Genomic DNA, 27128 nt, shown 5'->3' on the forward strand with positions numbered 1-27128 from the left:
GCCAAACGGGAAATGGAGGGATTTTTTTTCTGTCTGAGTCTATCCCTGTTACAGTGCTTATCAGTGTTCCAGACCATCTGATCTGTCTCTGAGTGTTAAGCCTCAGTCCCACCGAGTGAAGGAGTGAAGAAGGAGCCACGCACCCTGTTTTTTTTTTTTGTTTGTTTGTTTCGTGAGCTATCGTGGCAGTATAGTGGCTCAGAGTGGCTCTTAGAGGCATTATCTTCAGTTAACGAGGCTCCTCTGAGTATGGCGCTAATTTCAAGATGCTCAAAATTTAGCAACAACAGTGTGGTGCAGTTTGTGTTCGAGTTACTGCGACGGCTTAGAGGCATTTGCATGGTGATTACGAGTCTGCTAAAAGCCCATTATCCGTGCGCCTGGCAGTTACGCAGGACCTGAGAGGCTATTTTTAGAACGGCTCTCCTCTTGCACACAATTCCACCTGCTCTGTGCGCTGAGCTCACTTCTGGAATCACAGAGGACTGTTTCATCTGGACGCTTTTTTTTCCCTCTCTTTCCTGCTCCATGTGGAATATATTTTGAACAGCTTAAGATAACTATTTTTAATGTTTTATAGCTTGATAACATCACACTACACAGCACTACGTGGCTCATATGTGGCTCATGCATGGCTTAGCATGGCTGATATGAGCCATTCGAGGCTCTAATGACCTGTCGGTCGTGGCTTCTACGTGCCACGTGCGGGGTATAGAGAGGCACCTTAGTAGTGGATACGTGTTAGATGAAAACGTGGGTCATTCTTTGAATAATCACTCCACACCCATGCGTGGCTCCTTCTTCATCCTTCATTATTCGGTGGGACCCAGGCTTTAGTGTCCACTCAGGTCCCTCCCATTGTGGCACGTTTTCAGTTAGGTTGAAAAATCATTTCACCACATCTCTTCCAGACTCTCATGTAAAATCAGTATTTTTTTCACAAAACTGAGCTTTCAATGCAATCTTTATGGGTTCCTGGTGTACACAGCACGTGATGTGATTACATCATACACAACTGTGAAAAGAGCGGACTGTAGCGGCAGTGGATTTACCAACAAGACAGACAGGGCTTTTTTCACTCTGCTGGATGTTTCTGCCTGTGAGTGTGTTACTGTCATGCAAACAATTTGTGATTATCATTTATTTATTTTTATTAGGTTATTATGGCTGACAAAATAACACGTTAATTTACTTTAATTAATTACAGCACTGGCCGTGGAACAACCGACCAGCTATTCACTCTCACAAGGATCCTGGAGGGTGCCTGGGAGTATGCCTGTTCAGTCTACATGTGTTTTGTGGACTTGTAGAAAGCGTATGATCAGGTACTCTGGGAGATGCTGTGGGAGGTGCTGTTGGAGTATGGAGTGAGGGGGGTCCCTTCTCAGGGCCATCCGATCTCTGTACTCACGAAGCGAGAGCTGTGTTCGTGTTCTCTGCAGTAAGTTGGACTTGTTTCCGGTGGGGGTTGGCCTTTGCCAGGGCTGCACCTTGTCACCAATCCTGTTTGTGTTATTCGTGGACAGGATATCGAGGTGTAGTCGGGGGAGGAGGGTCTTCAGTTTGGTTGGCTCAGGGTCTCATCACTGGTTTTTGCAGATGATGTGGTACTGTTGACTTCATCAGCCAGTGACCTCCAGTACTCACTGGGTCAGTCTACAGCTGAGTGTAAAGTGACTGGGATGAGGATCAGCACCTCTAAATCTGAGGCCATGGTTCTCAGCAGGAAAGTGATGGATTGCCAACTCTGTGTAGGGAATGAGGTTTGTCCCAAGTGAAGGAGTTCAAGTACATCCGGGTCTTGTTTATGAGTGAGGGGACAATGGAGCATGAGCTTGGCTGGAGAATCAGCTCAACAGGGATGGTGTTGCATTTGCTCAGCTGTACTGTTGTGACAAAAAGGGAGCTCTCGATCTACTGGTCAGTCTTCATCCATACTCTCCCCTATGGTCATGAGGGTTGGGTCATGACAGAAAGAACTAGATCGTGGGTACAAGCAGACGAAATGGGCTTCCTTAGGTGGGTGGCTGGTGTCTCCCTTAGAGATAAGGTGAGAAGCTCTGTCATCTGTGGGGAGCTCAAGGTAGAACTGCTGCTCCTTCGCATTGAAAGAAGCCAGCTGAGGTGGTTCGGGGATCTGGTAAGGATGCCTCCTGGGCGCCTCCCTAGGGAGGTGTTCCAGGCACATCCATCTGGGAGGAGACCCCGGGTAAGACCCAGGACTAGGTGGAGAGATTATATCTCCACACTGGCCTGGGAATGCCTCAGGATCCCCCAGTTGGAGGTGGTCAATGTGGCCTGGGAAAGGGAAGTCTGGGGGTCCCCTGCTGGAGCTGCTGCCCCCACGATCCGAACCTAGATAAGCGGTAAAAATTGCTAATAATCACACTTTGCTCTGTTTTGTTTAGATATCACTGACTGTAATTAAAGTGTTCTTAAGACCAGTAATGGGGCTGGTGTGTTGCCCGCTCCTTGTACCGCGCCTCTCCTTCCGCCGGCTGCTTGGGGTTGGGCCTCACATGTCACACCCTTTTAATGCACTTCACCAGCTCAGTACATGCACGCACATTAATATTGGGTTTTAAGTAGCACATTATAGGGTTCAAATAGTTTTGCAGTCAAGTGTTGGGGATGGGTTTGCAGGGCAGTCTGTGGTGCAGCTGTGCGCTGCAGCCTCCCACAGCGATCTCCATCCGCCACTCCTGCCCTGCCATTTTAATGCACACATTTTATTTCTACACATTTAGTGAACACATTCACTAATTTAGAGTCGGGGTCACTAGGTGGTGGTGGATTTGCAGGGCAGGCTGTGGTACAGGCGTGTGCCACAGCCTCCCATGGCAGTCTGCCACCTGCCGTCTCCTGCCCTGTTTTTAATGCAACACATTATCTTTGCTCACTTGGGGGGTTTGGAGGGGTCCTGCTGGCTGCGCTGGGGGAGTCTTGTTTGTTGGGGGGGGCTCGTGTGCTTCCTGGTCCGGGGGATTGGGTCTCGCTTCTTGTCTGGGGGCCGGGCCCTGCCTTTATATGGCTCAGTGGTCCCTGCTCGCGCTTTGGGTTCGGTTGCGGTGGCTCCTTGGCCCCACGTGCCCCCTTTGGGGGCCGTGATCTGGGTGGTGTGGTTCTGGGGCCCCCCTTTTGGTGGACCAATGCCTGCGCCCTGTGTGCTTCCCTTGGGTATGGGGTTGCTTCCTGTGCACGTGGGGGGGGGGGGGTGCATTCTGGCACCACCGGGCTGTTCCCCTGTTGGTTCTTTGTGCTGCCCCTGTGGCTCTGGTGGCTTGCCCTTTGTGGTCACTGTGCCCTCCCGCTGCCCTTTTCTCCTGGTCCCCTGTGTCCTGGACCCATTTTCGTGTTTGCTTGCAGTCGGCCGTATGGCTTCTGACATGCCAGAGTGGTCCACATCATATGGTAAGGTTCTGTACTTTTGTCTTGGCCCAACACACCAGCCACAATAGTGGTTGGATATTTAGCTGTAATCTGGGTCTCTGTGTGTGGATGGTTGTGTGTTTGTGGCCATCACCACAATTTTGTTTTGGGTGCTCTCAAGGGGATCAAGACTCTGGTGTCCTAGATTAAGGTATGGATGCTCACTAATTAGACAACAGTCTGTTGCTGTCACTACTTGTTCATGTGTGGTTGTTTGTCCTGGTAAGTTGTATGGTAGGGGTCCCGTTTCCTCTGTGTCTCCCTTCACAGTTATTGCCTTCACCACTTGTCTTTCATTCTTGTCTGTCTTTGTGTTGTTTTGGTGGTCAGCCCTTCCTGATAGAAGTTGTCAGTTGGCTTTGAGTAGGATGTTGTAGGGTGATTGGGAAGGGCAGATGGGGGTCACACACGCACACCACGTTCACTCACGCACTACATACCTTCTGTCTTTCAAGAATAAATTGCATATATATGTATTAATGTACATAAATGGTTCTGCCAGTGTGGCATTTACCATTACTATATATGTAGACAGGGGGAAAAAAGCAGTGACTGGTTTAGATGTCTGTGCCTTTGGACACTTTTTTTTTTGGATGGTTTAAACAACAACACCCGATCAGACGTATTCCTTTTTTTTTTAAATAATTTGCATTTTATTGCATGAAGTAATTATTTGATCACCTCCCAACCAGCAAGAGTTCTGGCTCTCACAGACGTGCTAGTTCTTCTTTAAGAAGCCCTCCTATTCTGCACTCTTTACCTGTATTAATCGCACCTGTTTGAACTAGTTACTTGTATTAAAAGACACTTGTCTACACACTCAATTAATCACACTCCAACCTATCCACGATGGCCAAGACCATTGACCATGGCATTCTGATAAACAGATTGCGGGATTTGGTTGGAATGTCAGGTTGTGTTTTAGAGTGGTTTACCTCTTACCTGACTGGTAGAACTTTTAGTGTGACGGTGGGCAATGCAGTGTCGGAATCTGCAGATCTTCTGTGGGGTGTGCCACAGGGATCGGTCTTGGGACCTGTTTTGTTCTCGTTGTATCTCCTTCCTCTCAGCAAGCTGATCCAGCAGTTCAGTGATGTGTCCTATCATTTGTATGCCGATGATCTGCAGCTGTACTGCTCTTTTAAGACAACTGAGCCACAGAAACTCTGCTCTCTCACAAATTGTTTGGCCAAAATTAAGGAATGGCTCACTGAGAACAGTCTGTAGTTAAATTCCAATAAGACTGAGACTCTGATTGTAGCACCAGATAGTGCTGTACCTGGAATTAAGCAGCATCGCGGTAGCCTAAGCTGCACAGTCAAAAGCAGACAGCGTAACCTGGGTGTCATTTTGGATGGAGGGATATCTTTGGAGCAGCACACAAATTACCTGGTTAAGAACTGTTTTTTCCAAATTCGGAACATCTCTAAGCTCCGTAAGATGGTAACTTAAAAGAGCTTGAGATGATTGTTCATGAGTTCGTCTCATCGCGTTTGGATTATTGTAACAGTCTCTTCACCTGTCTGAATAAGGAGTTGGCCCAACTGCAGGTTGTGCAAAATTCTGCTGCGCGCCTGCTTACCCTGCACCCGCAGGGGGGACCATATTACTCCTATTCTTAATACTTTGCATTGGCTGCCTGTCTCCTACAGGATTCATTACAAAATCCTGGTATTGACTTTTAGAGCTCTGCATGGACAGGCACCGGAGTACATCAGGGACCTGATCCAGCCTTATGCTTCCTCCAGGAGCCTCAGGTCGTCCAATCAGAACCTGTTGATGGTTCCTCGGACCCGTTTTAAAACTCGCGGGGACAGATCTTTTAAAGTGGTGGCGCCTAGCCTCTGGAATGAGCTTCCCTGTGCCCTTCGTTCTCTGGATTGTATAGATACTTTTAGAAGGCAACTAAAGACGCATTTCTTTAAGTTAGCTTTTTAGCCTAATATTGTATTTTATTGTTTTCGTATGTTATTTTTAGATTATTTTTGTATGCCATGTGCAGCGCTTTGTGACCCTGGTCTGTGAAAGGCGCTTCATAAATAAAGCTTGCTTGCTTACTTACTTAAGGACACCAGGGACCAAATTGTAGACCTGCCCAAGGCTGGGATGGGCTACAGGACAATAGGCAATCAGCTTGGTGAGAAGGCAGCAACTGTTGGTGTAATTATTAGAAAATGGAAGAAACACAAGATGAGTGTCAATCTTCCTTGGTCTGGGGCTCCATGCAAGATCTCGCCTTGTGGGGTAAGAATGATTCTGAGTAAGCCCAGAACTACACAGGAGGACCTGGTCAATGACCTGAAAAGAACTGGGATCACAGTCGCAATGATTGTATGGGTAACACACTACGCAGTCATAGGTTAAAATCCTGCAGGGCACGCAAGGTGCCCCTGCTCACGCCAGCACATGTCCAGGCCTGTTTGAATTTCACCAGTGACCATCTGGATGATCCAGAGGAGGCATGGGAGAAGGTCATGTGGTCAGATGAGACCAAAATAGAGCTTTTTGGTATCAGATCCACTTGCCATGTTTGGAGGATGAGAACAACCCCAAGAACAAATTCAAATTTAATAATTTCTGTAGCGCCAACTCACGATGAGATCACCTCAAGGCACTTTACACAACATAAAAAAACAAAAATTAAATAAAAAGTTAAAAACAATAAAAAGACAAAACATAAAAGCGCATGATAAAACAAGGAAAACAACTAGGTTTTCAGTCTTGATTTAAAAGTATCCACATTATCTGACTACTGTATATGTGCCAGGAGATCATTCCACAGAGCTGGGGCACGGTAGGAGAAAGCTCTGTGACCGGCAGACTTTTTATTCACTTGAGGAACACACAAAAGTCCTGCACCCTGCAAGTGCAGGGCCTGAGCTGGTACACAGGGTTTGACAAGGTCAGCCAGATAGGGAGGTGTAAGTCCATGAAAAATTTTAAAAGCCAATAACAGAACCTTAAAATCCAGTCTTGCAGTGACAGGAAGCCAGAGACAGGATGCCAAAATGGGTGTAATATGGTCAAACATTCTGCCTTGAGTCATATGTCTGGCAGCAGCATTTTGAACCACTTGAAGAACCCTAATGTTGGACTGCGGCAAACCATAAAATAGAGCATTATGATAGCCCAGTCTTGAAGAAACAAATGCATGTATCAAACTCTCAGCATCAGCCATAGACAAGATGGGACGAATCTTTGCTATATTTTGCAAATGGAAGAAAACAGTACTCCTAATGTCTAATGTGGAGGTCAAAAGACAACACAGGATTCCTCACTCAAAGATTCCTCACTTTTCCATATGATGTATATGGAAAAGATATGGATATGATGTAGCAATGCCTCGCTGGACCAAGAACCATCATTTCAGTCTTATCGGAGTTTAAAAGTAGGAAGTTACTAGACATCCAACTTCTCACTGATGCAAGGCAGTTTTCTAAAGATTTTATGTGAGTGAGATTACCAGTAGTTATCGGCATGCACAGTTGAGTATCATCAGCATAGCAATGAAAGGCAATCCCAAAACGCTGCAGTATATTCCCAAGGGGTGCTACATAACGGGGAAAACAGCAGGGGCCCTGCGGAACCCAAACTTCATGTCCGTAAGATCTGAGGTAGTGTTATTGTACAAAACACAGTGAGAATGACTGGACAGATATGACATCAATCACGCAAGGACAGTTCCAGTAATCCCAAAATGATTCTCCAGCCTCTCAATATGATGATCCACAGTATCAAATGCAGCACTGAGATCTAACTGCACTAAAACCGTAGTGGTGTCCGAGTCCACTGCTCACAGCAGGTCATTCACTACTTTAGTGAGCGCTGTCTTTGTGGAGTGATATTTTCTAAAAGCAGACTACAATGGTTCAAAAAGATTATTCTTAATAAGGTGGTCCACGAGCTACTGTGGAACCACTTTTTCCAGAATTTTAGAAGAAAATGATAGATTTGATATCGGCCTATAGTTTTTCAATACACTAGGTTCGAGATTGGGTTTCTGAAGTAATGGTTTATTCACTACAGACTTGAAACATTTAGGAACAGATCCCGAAGTTAGTGAGAGATTTTTCATTTCCAGCACATTTTGTTGTGTGGGCCGCCAGAAGAGGAGGTACTACTGGCCCACCACCAGAGGGCGCCCTGCCTGAAGTGCGGGCTTCAGGCACGAGAGGGCGCTGCCGCCACGGACACAGCCGGGGGTGACAGCTGTCACTCATTATCTCTTGACAGCTGTCACCCATCTACTCTACATCATCTCACTCCATAAAGACCAGACGTCATCTCCACCTCGTTGCCGAGATATCGTACTTCTATGGAGGTAACATTCTCTGCCTTTATTGATTGATTCCAAGTGCTATTGTGTTGCAGCTGTCAACCAGAGGACCGGCGTGGGTCGCGACTGTTTCATCCTACGTCAGATAAGTGGTTACACAGACGCTGCACGAGTGTGTGTTAGAGGTGGAGGTGGCATTCCCACCGTTGTTGTTACTGGGTGTACACACACCCACACTTGACTGTTTTTGCTCTTCGCCAGCAGTACCAGATCCGACAGTCGGGGACGGTGATCACCTGGGAATTCGGGACTTGGCGGCTCCAGTATTCACCAGGTTCGGTGGCGGCGGAAATCGTGTGGTTCCGGCTCTTTTCAGGACAGACGTCTTCTATCCTCGAGCCTGCCCACACGTCACCTTTGTGGATTGACTGTTATCAGATTTTGAGATTGTCTGTATATTCGTTGTGCACCTTCACAACATTAAATTGTTACTTTTTTGGCTCATCTATTGACCATTCATTTGCGCCCCCTGTTGTGGGTCCGTGTCACTACACTTTCACAACAGGATATCTCGGCCAGCGTCATGGATCCCGAGGGGCGTCACCCATCTGTTGGACAGCCAATGGAAGAGCAGGGTGCACAGGCGTCTGCAGGAGGCGTGCTCGGTGAGTTGCAGCAAATCCTCACCGCCTTTACCGCTTGGCTGGATTTGATGTCCGAGCAAAACGTCATCCTTAATCACAGGATGGAGGCTCTCACCGCACAGGTGGAAGCGTGCGATCAGAGCGCTGCTGCGGCTCCTCCTCCTGCCGACCCGGTGCCGAATACAGACATTCCACTGGTCGTTCAACAAACCCCCCCACCATCCCCTGAAGCATACATAAGTCCCCCAGAGCCGTACGGGGGTTGTGTGGAGACGTGCGCGGACTTTCTTATGCAGTGTTCGCTCGTCTTTGCACAACGACCTGTGATGTACGCGTCTGACGCCAGCAAGGTGGCTTATGTTATTAACTTGCTTCGGGGTAAGGCACGCGCCTGGGCTACGGTGCTCTGGGAACAAAACTCACGGTTGTTATCAGCATACACTGGGTTTGTGGGGGAGTTCAGAACAGTGTTTGATCACCCTAACAGAGGAGAGACCGCTTCAACAATGCTGCTGTCAATGCGACAGGGGCGCCGGTGCGCAGCCAAATATGCAGTCGACTTCCGTATCGCGGCTGCGATGTCCGGCTGGAATGACGTTGCGCTCCGCGCCGCCTTCATAAACGGACTGTCATCGGTCCTGAAGGAGCATCTGGTAGTTAAGGAAGAACCGCGGGATTTAGATGGGCTTATCGATCTCGTTATACGGTTAGACAATCGGTTGGAGGAACGCCGTCGGGAGCGAGGCGAAGGACGTGGCCGGATACGCGCCGTCCCTCTCCCTTCCGGGTTCGAAAAGGGGCCGCCCTCCCCACGCTCCGTGGGGCAACAGCTCCCCCTGCTGACGTTGTTAGGGTGACGCACAGGGCCAAAATGAGGAGGCTGGTCCGCGGGGAGTGTTTTCTCTGCAGCTCAAAGGAGCACATACAGAAAAACTGCCCCAAACGGCCACAACAACAACAACCGCCCTTAGAGACTGGGCTAAGGGGGGGGTCAAAACATTCACGTGGGACACACACAGATTGCCACACGACTCCCAGTTACAATCCTGAGCGGGGATTTAACCCTTCAAGCCCCAGCACTGGTGGACACGGGGTCAGAAGGGAATTTGCTAGACAGCAGATGGGCAAGGGAGGTAGGGCTCCCTCTGGTGGCGCTTCCTTCGCCATTGCAGGTGCGGGCACTAGATGGCACCCTCCTCCCTTTAATCACACACAAGACACAACCAGTAACTCTGTTGGTGTCTGGAAACCATCGGGAGGAGATCGAGTTTTTTGTAACTCCTTCTACCTCCCGCGTGATTTTGGGCTTCCCATGGATGTTGAAGCACAATCCCCGGATTGATTGGCCATCTGGGGTGGTGGTTCAGTGGAGCGAAACCTGCCATCGGGTGTGTTTAGGATCCTCGGTTCCTCCCGGTTTACATGCTAAGGAGGAGGTCAAAGTCCCTCCCAATCTGACGTCAGTGCCGGTTGAGTACCACGATCTTGCTGACGTCTTCAGCAAGGATCTGGCACTCACCCTTCCCCCACACCGTCCGTACGATTGTGCCATTGATTTGGTTCCAGGCGCTGAGTTCCCGTCCAGCAGGCTGTACAACCTCTCACGACCTGAGCGCGAATGAATGGAGACCTACATCCGGGACTCATTAGCTGCCGGGCTGATCCGGAACTCCACCTCCCCGATGGGTGCAGGTTTCTTTTTTGTGGGCAAGAAAGATGGCGGACTCCGTCCATGCATTGATTACAGGGGGCTGAATGAGATTACGGTTCGCAACCGATACCTGTTGCCATTGTTGGATTCCGTGTTCACCCTCCTGCATGGAGCCAAAATCTTTACTAAACTGGATCTTAGAAATGCATATCACCTGGTTCGGATCCGGAAGGGAGACGAATGGAAGACGGCATTTAACACCCCGTTAGGTCACTTTGAGTACCTGGTCATGCCGTTCGGCCTCACCAACGCCCCCGCGACGTTCCAAGCCTTGGTTAACGACGTCTTGTGGGACTTCCTGCACCGATTCGTCTTCGTATATCTGGACGATATTCTCATCTTTTCTCCGAATCCTGAAACCCATGTCCAGCATGTACGTCAGGTCCTGCAGCGGTTGTTAGAGAACCGACTGTTTGTGAAGGGCGAGACGTGCGAGTTTCACCGCACGTCTTTGTCCTTCCTGGGGTTTATCATCTCCTAACTCCGTCGCCCCTGATCCGGCCAAGGTTGCGGCGGTGAGAGATTGGCCCCAACCAACAAGCCGTAGGAAGCTGCAACAGTTCCTCAGCTTCGCTAATTTCTATAGGAGGTTCATTAAGGGCTACAGTCAGGTAGTTAGCCCCCTGACAGCCCTGACCTCTCCAAAAGTCCCCTTCACCTGGTCGGATCGGTGCGAAGCCGCGTTCAAGGAGTTGAAACAACGGTTCTCTACTGCGCCAGTTTTGGTGCAGCCCGACCCTAGCCACCAGTTCGTGGTTGAACTGGACGCCTCTCACTCAGGGATAGGAGCCGTGCTATCCCAGAGCGGAGAGACCGATAAGGTTCTTCACCCGTGTGCCTACTTTTCTCGCAGGTTGACCCCGGCTGAATGGAACTATGACGTCGGCAATCGAGAACTCCTTGTGGTGAAAGAGGCTCTTGAGGAGTGGAGACACCTGTTGGAGGGAGCGTCTGTGCCATTCACGGTTTTCACTGACCATCGGAACCTGGAGTATATCAGGACCGCCAAGCGGCTGAACCCCAGGCAAGCCCGCTGGTCACTGTTCTTCGGGCGTTTTGACTTCCGGATCACCTATCGCCCCGGGACCAAGAACCAGAGGTCGGATGCCTTGTCCCGGGTACACGAAGAGGAGGTCAAAACTATACTGTCGGATCCACCGGAGCCCATCCTGCCTGAGTCCACTATCGTGGCCACCCTCACCTGGGACGTGGAGAAGATCGTCTGGGAGTCCCTGGCACGGAGCCTGGATCCCGGAACTGGTCCGAAGAACTGACTGTACGTCCCACCAGAGGCCAGAGCTGCAGTCTTGGACTTCTGTCACGGTTCCAAGCTCTCCTGTCATCCAGGGGTGCGAAGGACCGTGGCAGTTGTCCGGCAGCGCTTCTGGTGGGCGTCTATGGAGGCCGATGTCCGGGAGTACATCCAGGCCTGCACCACCTGTGCCAGGGGCAAGGCAGACCACAAAAGGTCCCAAGGACTTCTCCAGCCGCTTCCTGTGCCTCATCGCCCCTGGTCCCATATCGGCCTGGATTTCGTCACGGGCCTCCCGCCGTCCCAGGGCAACACCACCATCTTCACGATAGTGGACCAATTCTCCAAGGCGGCCCACTTTGTGGCCCTCCCGAAGCTCCCAACAGCCCAGGAGACAGCAGACCTCCTGGTCCATCACGTCGTCCGTCTGCATGGGATACCCACCGACATCGTCTCTGATCGTGGTCCCCAGTTCTCCTCACACGTCTGGAGGAGCTTCTGCCGGGAACTGGGGGCCACTGTGAGCCTCTCGTCCGGGTATCACCCGCAGACCAATGGACAGGCAGAACGGGCCAATCAGGAATTGGAACAAGCCCTGCGCTGTGTGACGTCCGCACACCCGACGGCCTGGAGTGAACATCTGGCCTGGATCGAGTATGCGCATAACAGCCAGGTGTCCTCTGCCACTGGCCTCTCCCCATTTGAGGTGTGTTTGGGGTATCAGCCCCCGTTGTTTCCCGTGGTGGAGGGAGAGGTCGGTGTGCCCTCGGTCCAGGCCCACCTGCGGAAGTGCCGTCGGGTGTGGCGCTCCGCCCGTTCTGCCTTGTTGAAGGCCCGGACGAGGGCTAAGACCCATGCAGACCGCCGGCGATCCCCGGCCCCTGCTTACCAGCCCGGGCAGGAGGTGTGGCTATCCACAAAGGACATCCCCCTCCAAGTGGACTCCCTGAAACTCAAGGACAGATATATCGGACCATACAAGATCCTCAAAGTCCTCAGTCCTGCCGCAGTGAAGCTCCAACTCCCGGCTTCACTGCGGATCCACCCGGTTTTTCACGTTTCCAGGATCAAACCTCACCACACCTCACCCCTCTGTGCTCCCGGACCGGCGCCGCCTCCTGCTCGGATCATCGACGGGGAGCCAGCTTGGACGGTGTGCCGGCTCCTGGACGTCCGTCGGATGGGCTGGGGGTTCCAGTATTTGGTGGACTGGGAGGGGTATGGACCCGAAGAACGCTCCTGGGTGAAGTGGAGCTTCATCCTGGATCCGGCCCTCCTGGCCGACTTCTACCACCGTCACCCGAACAAGCCTGGTCGGGCGCCAGGAGGCGCCCGTTGAGGGGGTGGTCCTGTTGTGTGGGCCGCCAGAAGAGGAGGTACTGCTGGCCCACCACCAGAGGGCGCCCTGCCTGAAGTGCGGGCTTCAGGCACGAGAGGGCGCTGCTGCCACGGACACAGCCGGGGGTGACAGCTGTCACTCATTATCTCTTGACAGCTGTCACCCATCTACTCTACATCATCTCACTTCATAAAGACCAGACGGCATCTCCACCTCGTTGCCGAGATATCGTACTTCTATGGAGGTAACTTTCTCTGCCTGTATTAATTGATTCCAAGAGCTATTGTTTTGCAGCTGTCAACCAGAGGACCGGCGTGGGTCGCGACTGTTTCGTCCTACGTCCATCAGATAAGTGGTTAAACAGACGCTGCACGAGTGTGTGTTAGAGGTGGAGGTGGCATTCCCACCGTTGTTGTTACTGGGTGTACACACCCACACTTGACTGTCTTTGTTCTTCACCAGCGGTACCAGATCTGACAATCGGGGACGGTGATCACCTGGGAATTCGGGACTTGGCGGCTCCAGTATTCACCAGGTTCGGTGGCGGCGGAAATCGTGTGGTTCCGGCTCTTCTCAGGACAGACGTCTTCTATCCTCGAGCCTGCCCACACGTCACCTTTGTGGATTGACTGTTATCAGATTCTGAGATTGTCTGTGTATTCGTTGTGCACCTTCACAACATTAAATTGTTACTTTTTGGCTCATCTATTGACCGTTCATTTGTGCCCCCTGTTGTGGGTCCGTGTCACTACACTTTCACAACAGCAACCCTCATTTATCCGGGCTTGGGACCGGCACTCAGAATGTACTGGCTGCACACCCCATGTGGCTGAGTTCCCACAGAGGCAAGAGTTCAAAATCCCTGCTGCAGTGTGCAAACTTGGTCAAGAACTACAGGAAACGTCTGACCTCTGTAATTGCAAACAAAGGTTTCTGTACCAAATACTAAGGTCTGTTTTTCTATTGTATCAAATACTTATTTCATGCAATAAAATGCAAATTACTTATTTAAAAATCATAGTGTGATTTTCTGAATTTTTTTGTTAGATTCTGTCTCTCACAGTTGAAGTGTACCTATGATAAAACTTACAGACCTCTCCATTCTTTGTAGGTGGGAAAACTTGCAAAATTGACACTGGATCAAATACTTATTTGCACCATTGTAACAGAAATAACCATGATCATTTCATTTTATCTGAGAATATTACACACAGACACACACCTATACAGCGCTTTTCCATCTTAAAATCACTATGGGCCCTTGGCTAAGGTCCTTAATCCCCAGTTGCTCCCAGTGTGAATAAGTGGTTTAATTTATTGTGGGGGCCACTTAATTTTGGTGAACATTCCTGGATGCACCTTTCTTCCATAGCTTTCCACCTGTAATTTATGTAGCTAGAGAGGAAATGTTTCTGTTTTATGCTGTCATCTAGTGGAGGTATTGCTGTATGAGTTAATCGGCTAACAACAAATTGATTCAGTTGTCTTGCTTATTTACTGAATGGGTCACTTTAATCATTATAAGAAAAATTGCCCCTCCCGAGAAAATTTTTCAGGAGCCGCTACTGAGTATGTGTGTGAGTATGTGTCTTTTAAACTCTACCCATTAGTGTAGAGATAAAAGTCTAGAAGGAAGGCGACCCTCTCTCTCTTTTAAAGGACTCTCCCTCATCACAGAGTGAACATAAGAAAATAATTTTTTTCTGATTGATGCCCTCCACCTGTGGTAGCCCCGCCTGAGTGGGATGTGGTTGTCTGCACTGACATGATGCTAAACACTCACTGCTGAGCAGATGGGGTTACTGCAGAAAGGTGAACCATCATTTAGTGTTTGGTGGTGCGTTCAGCAACTGGGGCCCCTGGAGAGCTGTAGACCAGCAGGTGTTACTGGGGCTGGAGCGTACAGGCGGAACCTTTCCTGAACATTGTGATCTGCAGATGCCTCATGCAAGGTGTCTTCGTAATCAGCTGCTGTCAACACGGCTGAATGGATGTTATTGTGTGCTGTTTGAGAGAAGAAAAGAACTCTTGACTTGAAACAACCTGAAAGGTGAAATTTAATTATTTTTCTTTGCATTGTAATTGCTTTGCTCTTTTCTCTCTGTAGAGTCTTGTGAGTTCTCCTGCCTAAACGGAGGACAGTGCCTTCAGTCGCAGTTGTGTGACTGCAGCTTGTTTCAGGCCACCGGACACAGGTGTCAGACAGGTAACACAGCTCACATTCCTCTTTTGAGAGCTAATTTGAATTAATTTGAATTCTCTGCACAATCAAAACAGTCCTCATGAAACCATTTGGTGTTTGTTACAGTAAAAAGCATTTAATTGAAATTATGCAGGAACTTGGTGGTTGGTAAACAAGCACACATTATGACATATACAAGCAACAGTTCCATGAGTGGCCACAAGGTACCTGCGATTATCAACCTTCCCTGGTTCTCACCGAGATCAGAACCTAAAATGTCAGAGCTGAATATGCTGTAGTTTTTAGTTTCTTACCGACATGTTCTAGACCCACTCAGGAACTGCCTGTCTGCACTCATCCTTTGCTTCCGCTGATAAGCTGATATCCCATTTCCAATTTTTGGTACCCATTGGTTTCCATAGTGAATAATAAAACAACTGGATACCCCAACCTGGCATGCCATACCGCACAAACAGTGCTCACAGTGCCTTATAGAACATTGCAACCAATCGTGAAAATTTTGAACATGATTTTGAACACCCAACGTGTTCCACAAAAATGAATAATCATATTGTAATTTGTGCAGATAGGGGTTAATATGCATCTTTTCTTTAATTTTACAGATGGCTTTGGTTATTTAATTACTGCATTTTGAAGTACGTAGTTTCTTCTTAAATGTAGATTTGACTGTGCAGTCACTTTGTGCCAAATTAAATTTCAGGATGAAAATAAAATATTCAAGTTTCCTGTTTTGGGGCACCTGCTTGTAGCATATTTGTAATGTCTTGATCAGACACAGCTGGCTCTTATCAGGGCGTGCCTTTAAAAGACACTGTCTTTCCAACGTCCGCCCTGAGATCATCATGAAGTGCTCCATGTTCGGGTTGGCTGCCATTATTTTATGGGCTCTTTCTGAGTTATGTTCCATGTTCTCTTAGTGTGTTGGTTCTGTCATGTGTCTGGCCCTGCTCTGGCTTCATTCCATAGGATTAACTTAATTGTTACCGCCGCCAAGGAGGTTATGTTTTTGGTCACATCCATTTGTTTGTTGGTTGATTGGTTTGTTAGCAGGATTACTCAAAAAATCCTCAACGGATTTCAATGAAATTTTTACCAGGGGTGTATCTTGGCCTAACTTAGAAGTCATTAAATTTTGGTAATGATCCGGAACACGATCCAGATCCAGTAATTTTTTTAAGGATTCTTTATCATTGCAGGATAGGGCCAGTTTCAACATTTTAGCATCTAACTTCATGAAGACGGGTCACAAAGGCTGAACAAAAATTAAGTTACGACACAACAATAATTTAGCATTTGTTTCTCCTCATTGAATAAACTTGTTATTAGAAAATAAAAACCCTTGTGTCGTCATGCAGTTTCTCTTTATAAATACATTTGCTGAAGATCTAAGGGTTTAACCACTGAATCTGAAACATGACGGTAAATGCGTGAAACGATGTGAAATAAGTCTCTTTGCCAAAGGGTATTCCATGTGACGTCAGTGACCCTATGGCCTTGGCGGAGGTTTGCGCTCTCCAAGTGCTTCTAGTTGAGTATGAGGTTTGCTTTCATGTGGTTCTGCATTTTCTGTGCTCCTGATTACTTCCTGTGTGTAATGCCCAGCTCCTGTTTTATTCTCTTAGTTTAGTCCTATTGTAATTTAGTGTAATGTTCTCACTCAGTTAACTCAGCATTTTCAGTATCCCTGATTATTCTCTGTGGGTTGCCATGTTTCTCTGAGTTGAGCATTATTATGGTGTTAGTGTTTAGGAAGAACACCTTTAATTAGTTCTGTGTTCCCAGGTTAATATCAATGATGATGTAAGAATTGCTTCTGTTTTTATGCATTAACATTGTAGTCACATACTCATTAGTTGAGAGCCTCAGTGCTTCATGCTGTTTTGTTCTTGATTTCTATGTTCCCAGTGCCACTATTTTTCCTTGCCTCTCAAGGGCTGTTTTTGGACTGTTAAGTGGACTCCGATCTTATATGTTTTCTTTTGTAAGTATTCTCAGTTAGTCAGTTTTTGCATTGAAATTCCCAGTCAGTTTCATTAAGTATATTATCTGAGGGTTTACATTTAATTTGATTTTTTTTTCAATCTTCCTTTGTTCAAAGATTCTTCCATGTATTATCTAGTGTGATGGTCTTCCAGTATGAAAAGGTACTGATGAACTGCCTACCTCTGTTGTGTTTTAGAAGAAGGGCCTTTATTGTCATTGTACATACATACATGCAGTGAAATTTCTCCTCTGCATTTAACCCATCCTAGTTAATTAGACACAATCCAACCACTAAGAGCAGTGGGCAGCCACAGTCCAGCACCCAGGGACCAACTCCAGATGTAGAGGCACTGCCTTGGTCAGGGACAGACCCTAAATAAGCATGTTTTTGATGGTGGAAGGAAACCAGAGTGCTCAGAGGAAACCCATGCAGACATGGGCCGAGCATACAAACTCCACACAGAGAATTCCAGGTTCTTGTTTTGAGCAACAGTGCTAACCACTCAGCCACTGTGCCACCAGAACAAAGAACAAAGTTTTCCTAGTGTTACACAACTTTCTGCTCAGGCCACATTAAAACCTGGACTTAAATTTCCTTTGTGCCTTAGTTTTCAACATGGTCCTGTTTTCCTTTGTGGATGGGGTTTTTTTTTTAACTGAGACCAAACTGCAATGAACCGCTTTGTTTAAATTGCACTCATGTTGCTTGCACTCACATTAGCTAAGAGGGTCCTGACCAAACTACCATGAAGCTGTCATCGTGTTTCGTGTCAACATGGTGACTACTGACAGGTAAAATGAATAATGCTGATTATCTCATTAAAATGATGAGGAAGGAAGACAAAGAGACTTGGTGGTCTAATGAAGATGTTCAGGAAAGTATAAGGAGCAAGTGGTTGGTGAAATAGAATTGGTATAGTTGGAAAGATGATGAAAGTAGACCAGAGTACAAGATGTGGCAAAGATACCTGAGGGATGGAGATGAGGTATACTGGTTCTGATTTTTAAGAACAAGTGTTATGTGCAGAGTTGCAATAACTACAGAGGCATAAAGTCGATCAGCCGCAGCATGAAGTTATGAGGAAGAGTAGTGGAAGCTAGACTTTGAAGAGAGGTGATGATCTGCGAGCAGCAATAAGGTTTCATGCCTAGAAAAACCACTAGAGGTGCAGTATGTGCTCTGAGTACTGATGGAGTAGTATAAAGAAGGCCAGAAGGAGCTACATTGTGTGTTTGTGGATATAGAGAACGGTTATGACAAGGTGCTAAGAAAAGAGTTGTAGTATTGTACTGTATGAGGAAGTCTGGAGTGGCAGAGAAGTATATGAGGGTGGTGCAGGACATGTACAAGGACATTGTGACAGCAGTTAGATGTGCAGTAGGAATGACAGACACATTCAAGATGTAAGCGTGATTACATTAAGCATCCCCTCTTAGTCTTGTTTGTAGTGGAGATGAGCATGTTGATCGATGAGATCAGACACTAGTCTCCATGGACTATAAAGTCTGCAGATAACACTGTGTTCTGTAGTGAGAGCAGGTTGAAACTAGCCTGGAGAGGTTTTCAATTTCAATTTATTTTCCTTTATATAGCACCATCACAACAGAGTTGCCTCAAGGCGCTTCACACAAGTAAGGTCGAACCTTGCTAACCCCCAGAGCAGCAGTGGTAAGGAAAAACTCCCTCTGAGGAAGAAACCTCAAGCAGACCAGACTCGAAGGGGTGACTCTCTGCTTGGGCCATGCTACAGACATAAATTACAGAACAATTCACAAAACGAATATAAAGGAAATGCTGTTGGTGCACAGGACAGGAGGGTCTCCAGCACAAATACCACACCCATCTCTGGATGGAGCTGCACCTTAAACAGAGGAAAAAAAAAAACAGAATCAGGCATTAGAAGGACAAGAAATACAGTATAATCTGTCAGCATTAAAAAACAAGAAAAACAGGAAATACTAAGGTGATCACCGGCCACTAGCCCTAAGCTTCACTAAAAGACCCAGAATTTAGGTCAAGTTGAGGCTGCGGCATGCTCCATTTCCTAATAAAATTAATTAAAAGAGTAAAAAGCATAGAACTATACTTTGCCAGTATGCTAGCCATACGAAAGGGAAAATAACTGTCTTAAGTCTGGACTTGAACGTCTCCACAGAGTCTGACTGTTTTATTGAAGCAGGGAGCTCATGCCACAGAACTTCTTATTCACCCTAGGGACACAAAGTAGTCCTGCACCCTGACAACGCAAAGCCCGGGCCGGTACGTAAGGTTTAATTAGGTCAGCTAGGTAGGGAGGTGCCAGTCCGTGAACAATGTTATAGACTAGTAGCAGAAGCTTAAAATCTGATCTCACTGGGACGGGAAGCCAGTGAAGGGATGCAAAAATGGGTGTAATGTGGTCAAACTTTCTGCTTCGTGTCAAAAGTCTGACTACAGTATTTTGAACTAATTGGAGAGCCATAATGTTGGACTGCTATAAGCCAGAAAATAGAACATTGCAGTAGTCCAATCTAGAAGAGATAAACGCATGGATCAGGGTCTCAGCATCAGCCATGGACAGGATGGGACGAATCTTCGCTATATTTCGCAGGTGGATGAAGGCAGTCCTCATAATATTTCTAATGTGGAGGTCAAAGGACAATGTAGGATGAAAAATGACCCCAAGGTTCCTCACGTTGTCAGGGTGATGTATGACACACAAGCCTAGGCTGAGCGTTAACTGCTCAAATTGATGCCGATGTCTCACTGGACCAAGAACCATCATTTCAGTCTTATCAGAGTTTAAAAGTAGTAGACCATGTGTAGTAGGCTACACATCAGAATTTTGGCTCTCTGTTGGGACTGTTTACACTGAGACTGCTACCTGCTGCTTTGGACTTGAATTAACAGTCTTTTTCAAGACTTTTTTACTTTTTTACCTTTTTACTTTTTTTTTTTTTTTACTTTTTTACTGTGCTCCAACGCCTAAGGAAGACCTCTAACGGTTGAAACATCGCGACGGAGCACTTTTATCAGCTAACTTTCATCAGCGTTGGCAAGCTAACTAGCTTGCTAACGCTTTCGTTTTTATTTTTTTAATTTTTTTTATTTTTCTCTTTTAGCACTGTTGTCGTGCGTTGCCTGTGCTGCTTCATGGCCTGTTTGGTGCCTTGATTGGGGCACTCCTTCTGCTGAATCACCTTTAAATTATTTACACATTATTCACTTTGTGTGTTTTTAGGAATCCGTTAGGTTACGTAGCTACTAGCTCTTAGCCGATTTAGCATGGCGGCTTCTCCTGTCTCTCCCGCACTTTTCTGCTCTGGGTGTGAAATGTTTAGTTATTCCTCGGCCTCTTTTAGCAGTAACGGTACTTGTAATAAGTGCAGCTTATTCGTAGCTTTGGAGGCCAGGCTGGGCGAATTGGAGACTCGGCTCCGCACCGTGGAAAATTCTACAGCTAGCCAGGCCCCTATAGTCGGTGCGGACCAAGGTAGCTTAGCCGCCGCTAGTTCCCCCCTGGCAGATCCCGTGCAGTCGGGAAAGCAGGCTGACTGGGTGACTGTGAGGAGGAAGCGTAGCCCTAAACAGAAGCCCCGTGTACACCGTCAACCCGTTCACATCTCTAACCGTTTTTCCCCACTCGACGATACACTCGCCGAGGATCAAACTCTGGTTATTGGCGACTCTGTTTTGAGAAATGTGAAGTTAGCGACACCAGCAACCATTGTCAATTGTCTTCCGGGGGCCAGAGCAGGCGACATCGAAGGACATTTGAAATTGCTGGCTAAGGCTAAGCGTAAATTTGGTAAGATTGTAATTCACGTCGGCAGTAATGACACTCGGTTACGCCAATCGGAGGTCACTAAAATTAACATTAAATCGGTGTGTAACTTTGCAAAAACAGTGTCGGACTCTGTTGTTTTCTCTGGGCCCCTCCCCAATCAGACCGGGAGTGACATGTTTAGCCGCATGTTCTCCTTGAATTGCTGGCTGTCTGAGTGGTGTCCAAAAAATGAGGTGGGCTTCATTGATAATTGGCAAAGCTTCTGGGGAAAACCTGGTCTTGTTAGGAGAGACGGCATCCATCCCACTTTAGATGGAGCAGTTCTCATTTCTAGAAATCTGGCCAATTTTCTTGGATCCTCCAAACTGTGACTGTCCAGCGTTGGGACCAGGAGGCAGAGCTGTGGTCTTATACACCTCTCTGCAGCTTCTCTCCCCCTGCCATCCCCTCATTACCCCATCCCCGTAGAGACGGTGCCTGCTCCCAGACCACCAATAACCAGCAAAAATCTATTTAAGCATAAAAATTCAAAAAGAAAAAATAATATAGCACCTTCAATTGCACCACAGACTAAAACAGTTAAATGTGGTCTATTAAACATTAGGTCTCTCTCTTCTAAGTCCCTGTTGGTAAATGATATAATAATTGATCAACGTATTGATTTATTCTGCCTAACAGAAACCTGGTTACAGCAGGATGAATATGTTAGTTTAAATGAGTCAACACCCCCGAGTCACACTAACTGTCAGAATGCTCGTAGCACGGGCCGTGGCGGAGGATTAACAGCAATCTTCCATTCCACCTTATTAATTAATCAAAAACCCAGACAGAGCTTTAATTCATTTGAAAGCTTGTCTCTTAGTCTTGTCCATCCAAATTGGAAGTCCCAAAAACCAGTTTTATTTGTTATTATCTATCGTCCACCTGGTCGTTACTGTGAGTTTCTCTGTGAATTTTCAGACCTTTTGTCTGACTCAGTGCTTAGCTCAGATAAGATAATTATAGTGGGCGATTTTAATATCCACACAGATGCTGAGAATGACAGCCTCAACACTGCATTTAATCTATTATTAGACTCTATCGGCTTTGCTCAAAAAGTAAATCAATCAATCAACTTTTTTCTTGTATAGCGCCAAATCACAACAAACAGTTGCCCCAAGGCGCTCCACATTGCAAGGCAAGGCCATACAATATGAAACACAGTCTACGTCTAAAGCAACATAACCAAGGGATGGTCCAGGGTCACCCGATCCAGCCCTAACTATAAGCCTTAGCGAAAAGGAAAGTTTTAAGCCTAATCTTAAAAGTAGAGAGGGTATCTGTCTCCCTGATCTGAATTGGGAGCTGGTTCCACAGGAGAGGAGTCTGAAAGCTGAAGGCTCTGCCTCCCATTCTACTCTTACAAACCCTAGGAACTACAAGTAAGCCCGCAGTCTGAGCGAAGCGCTCTAATGGGGTAATATGGTACTACGAGGTCCCTAAGATAAGATGGGACCTGATTATTCAAAACCTTATAAGTAAGAAGAAGAATTTTAAATTCTATTCTAGCATTAACAGGAAGCCAATGAAGGGAGGCCAACACGGGTGAGATATGCTCTCTCCTGCTAGTCCCCGTCAGTACTCTAGCTGCAGCATTCTGAACCAACTGAAGGCTTTTTAGGGAACTTTTAGGACAACCTGATAATAATGAATTACAATAGTCCAGCCTAGAGGAAATAAATGCATGAATTAGTTTTTCAGCATCACTCTGAGACAAGACCTTTCTGATTTTAGAGATATTGCGTAAATGCAAAAAGGCAGTCCTACATATTTGTTTAATATGCGCTTTGAATGACATATCCTGATCAAAAATAACTCCAAGATTTCTCACAGTATTACTAGAGATCAGGGAAATGCCATCCAGAGTAACGATCTGGTTAGACACCATGCTTCTAAGATTTGTGGGGCCAAGTACAATAACTTCAGTTTTATCTGAGTTTAAAAGCAGGAAATTAGAGGTCATCCATGTCTTATGTCTGTAAGACAATCCTGCAGTTTAGCTAATTGGTGCGTATCCTCTGGCTTCATGGATAGATAAAGCTGGGTATCATCTGCGTAACAATGAAAATTTAAGCAATACCGTCTAATAATACTGCCCAAGGGAAGCATGTATAAAGTGAATAAAATTGGTCCTAGCACAGAACCTTGTGGAACTCCATAATTAACTTTAGTCTGTGAAGAAGATTCCCCATTTACATGAACAAACTGTAATCTATTAGACAAATATGATTCAAACCACCGCAGCGCAATGCCTTTAATACCTATGACATGCTCTAATCTCTGTGATAAAATTTTATGGTCAACAGTATCAAAAGCAGCACTGAGGTCCAACAGAACAAGCACAGAGATAAGTCCACTGTCCGAAGCCATAAGAAGATCATTTGTAACCTTCACTATTGCTGTTTCTGTACTATGATGAATTCCAAAACCTGACTGAAACTCTTCAAATAGACCATTCCTCTGCAGGTGATCAGTTAGCTGTTTTACAACTACCCTCTCAACTACCCTCTGTCTAGGTTTTTGATTAATTAATAAGCTGGAATGGAAGATTGCTGCTAATCCTCCGCCCCGGCCCGTGCTACGAGCATTCTGACAGTTAGTGTGACTCGGGGGTGTTGACTCATTTAAACTAACATATGCATCCTGCTGTAACCAAGTTTCTGTTAGGCAGAATAAATCAATACGTTGATCAATTATTATATCATTTACCAACAGGGACTTAGAAGAAAGAGACCTAATGTTTAATAGACCACATTTAACTGTTTTAGTCTGTGGTGCAATTGAAGGTGCTATATTATTTTTTCTTTTTGAATTTTGATGCTTAAATAGATTTTTGCTAGTTATTGGTGGTCTGGGAGCAGGCACCGTCTCTACGGGGATGGGGTAATAGGGGGATGGCAGGGGGAGAGAAGCTGCAGAGAGGTGTATAAGACCACAGCTCTGCCTCCTGGTCCCAACGCTAGACAGTCACAGTTTGGAGGATCCCAAAAAATTGGCCAGATTTCTAGAAATGAGAGCTGCTCCCTCTAAAGTGGGATGGATGCCGTCTCTCCTAACAAGACCAGGTTTTCCCCAGAAGCTTTGCCAATTATCAATGAAGCCCACCTCATTTTTTGGACACCACTCAGACAGCCAGCAATTCAAGGAGAACATGCGGCTAAACATGTCACTCCCGGTCTGATTGGGGAGGGGCCCAGAGAAAACAACAGAGTCCGACATTGTTTTTGCAAAGTTACACACCGATTCAATGTTAATTTTAGTGACCTCCGATTGGCGTAACCGAGTGTCATTACTGCCGACGTGAATTACAATCTTACCAAATTTACGCTTAGCCTTAGCCAGCAATTTCAAATGTCCTTCAATGTCGCCTGCTCTGGCCCCCGGAAGACAATTGACAATGGTTGCTGGTGTCGCTAACTTCACATTTCTCAAAACAGAGTCGCCAATAACCAGAGTTTGATCCTCGGCGAGTGTATCGTCGAGTGGGGAAAAACGGTTAGAAATGTGAACGGGTTGACGGTGTACACGGGGCTTCTGTTTAGGGCTACGCTTCCTCCTCACAGTCACCCAGTCAGCCTGCCTTCCCGACTGCACGGGGTCTGCCAGGGGGGAACTAACGGCGGCTAAGCTACCTTGGTCCGCACCGACTACAGGGGCCTGGCTAGCTGTAGAATTTTCCACGGTGCAGAGCCGAGCCTCCAATTCGCCCAGCCTGGCCTCCAAAGCTACGAATAAGCTGCACTTATTACAAGTACCGTTACTGCTAAAAGAGGCTGAGGAATAACTAAACATTTCACACCCAGAGCAGAAAAGTACGGGAGAGACAGGAGAAGCCGCCATGCTAAAACGGCTAAGAGCTAGTAGCTACGCTAAGCTAGCGGATTCCCAAACAGGGAATCCGACACTAGACAGGCTGTGGAGCAGCACAGGTAACGCACGACAACAGTGCTAAAATAAAATAAAAATCCACTAGACAGGCTGTGGAGCAGCACAGGTAACGCACGACAACAGTGCTAAAAAATAAAATAAAATAAAAATAAAAATCCACTGGACAGGCTGTGGAGCAGCACAGGCAACGCACGACAACAGTGCTAAAACAAAAAAAAATCCACTAGACAGGCTGTGGAGCAGCACAGGTAACGCACAACAACAGTGCTAAAACAAAATACAGTGCTAAAACAAAATAAAAATCCACTAGACAGGCTGTGGAGCAGCACAGGTAACGCACAACAACAGTGCTAAAAAATAAAATAAAATAAAAATAAAAATCCACTGGACAGGCTGTGGAGCAGCACAGGTAACGCACAACAACAGTGCTAAAAAATAAAATAAAAATAAAAATCCACTGGACAGGCTGTGGAGCAGCACAGGTAACGCACAACAACAGTGCTAAAAAATAAAATAAAATAAAAATAAAAATCCACTGGACAGGCTGTGGAGCAGCACAGGCAACGCACGACAACAGTGCTAAAAAATAAAATAAAATAAAAATAAAAATCCACTGGACAGGCTGTGGAGCAGCACAGACAACGCACGACAACAGTGCTAAAACAAAATAAAAATCCACTAGACAGGCTGTGGAGCAGCACAGGTAACGCACGACAACAGCGCCAAAAAAAAAGTAAAATAAAAATCAAAATCCACTGGACAGGCTGTGGAGCAGCACAGGTAACGCACGACAACAGTGCTAAAAAAAAAAAAAAAAAAAATAATAAAATAAAAATCCACTGGACAGGCTGCGGAGCAGCACAGGTAACACACGACAACAGTGGTAAAAAATAAAATAAAAATCCACTAGACAGGCTGTGGAGCAGCACAGGTAACGCACGACAACAGTGCCAAAAAATAAAATAAAAATCCACTGGACAGGCTGTGGAGCAGCACAGGTAACGCACGACAACAGTGCCAAAAAACAAAACAAAAATCCACTGGACAGGCTGTGGAGCAGCACAGGTAACGCACGACAACAGTGCCAAAAAACAAAACAAAAATCCACTGAACAGGCTGTGGAGCAGCACAGGTAACACACGACAACAGTGCCAAAAAATAAAATAAAAATCCACTGGACGGGCTGTGGAGCAGCACAGGTAACACACGACAACAGTGGTAAAAAATAAAATAAAAATCCACTGAACAGGCTGTGGAGCAGCACAGGTAACGCACGACAACAGTGCTAAAAATAAAATAAAAATCCACTGGACAGGCTGTGGGGCAGCACAGGTAACGCACGACAACAGTGCTAAAAAATAAAATAAAAATCCACTGGACAGGCTGTGGAACAGCACAGGTAACGCACGACAACAGTGCTAAAAAATAAAATAAAAATCCACTGAACAGGCTGTGGAGCAGCACAGGTAACGCACGACAACAGTGCTAAAAAATAAAATAAAAATCCACTGGACAGGCTGTGGAGCAGCACAGGTAAATGAGTCCACCCACCACTTTAATCATATCTTAGATCTTGTTCTGACTTATGGTATGGAAATAGAAGATTTAACAGTATTCCCTGAAAACTCCCTTCTGTCTGATCATTTTTTAATAACATTTACATTTACCCTGATGGACTACCCTGCAGTGGGGAATAAGTTTCATTACACTAGAAGTCTTTCAGAAAGCGCTGTAACTAGGTTTAAGGATATGATTCCTTCGTTATGTTCTCTAATGTCATATACCAACACAGAGCAGAGTAGCTACCTAAACTCTGTAAGGGAGTTAGACTATCTCGTCAATAGTTTTACATCCTCTTTGAAGACAACTTTGGATGCTGTAGCTCCTCTGAAAAAGAGAGCTTTAAATCAGAAGTGTCTGACTCCGTGGTATAACTCACAAACTCGTAGCTTAAAGCAGATAACCCGTAAGTTGGAGAGGAAATGGCGTCTCACTAACTTAGAAGATCTTCACTTAGCCTGGAAAAAGAGTTTGTTGCTCTATAAAAAAGCCCTCCGTAAAGCTAGGACATCTTTCTACTCATCACTAATTGAAGAAAATAAGAATAACCTCAGGTTTCTTTTCAGCACTGTAGCTAGGCTGACAGAGTCAGAGCTCTATTGAGCTGAGTATTCCATTAACTTTAACTAGTAATGACTTCATGACTTTCTTTGCTAACAAAATTTTGACTATTAAGAAAAAATTACTCATAACCATCCCAAAGATGTATCGTTATCTTTGGCTGCTTTCAGTGATGCCGGTATTTGGTTAGACTCTTTCTCTCCAGGTTGTTCTGTCTGAGTTATTTTCATTGGTTGCTTCGTCCAAACCATCGGCATGTTTATTGGACCCCATTCCTGCCAGGCTGCTCAAGGAAGTCCTACCATTATTTAATGCTTCAATCTTAAATATGATCAATCTATCTTTGTTAGTTGGTTATGTACCACAGGCCTTTAAGGTGGCAGTAATTAAACCATTACTTAAAAAGCCATCACTTGACCCAGCTATCTTAGCTAATTATAGGCCAATTTGAAGGTTACAAATGATCTTCTTATGGC

At 46.3% G+C, this 27128-nt stretch overlaps 1 protein-coding gene across 1 annotated transcript in view; it reads left to right on the forward strand.

Moving 5' to 3' along the window:
• otog (otogelin) overlaps nt 1–27128 on the forward strand; it is a 336135-nt gene that overhangs the window by 41688 nt on the left and 267319 nt on the right. Inside the window, exon 5 of the mRNA XM_034163547.1 lies at nt 14759–14857. Coding sequence (XP_034019438.1) covers nt 14759–14857 — 99 coding nt within the window. The remainder of the gene's footprint in view (nt 1–14758; nt 14858–27128) is intronic.

This window comes from Thalassophryne amazonica, chromosome 2, assembly GCF_902500255.1.
Source record: "Thalassophryne amazonica chromosome 2, fThaAma1.1, whole genome shotgun sequence".
NCBI classification, from domain to species: Eukaryota; Metazoa; Chordata; class Actinopteri; order Batrachoidiformes; family Batrachoididae; genus Thalassophryne; species Thalassophryne amazonica.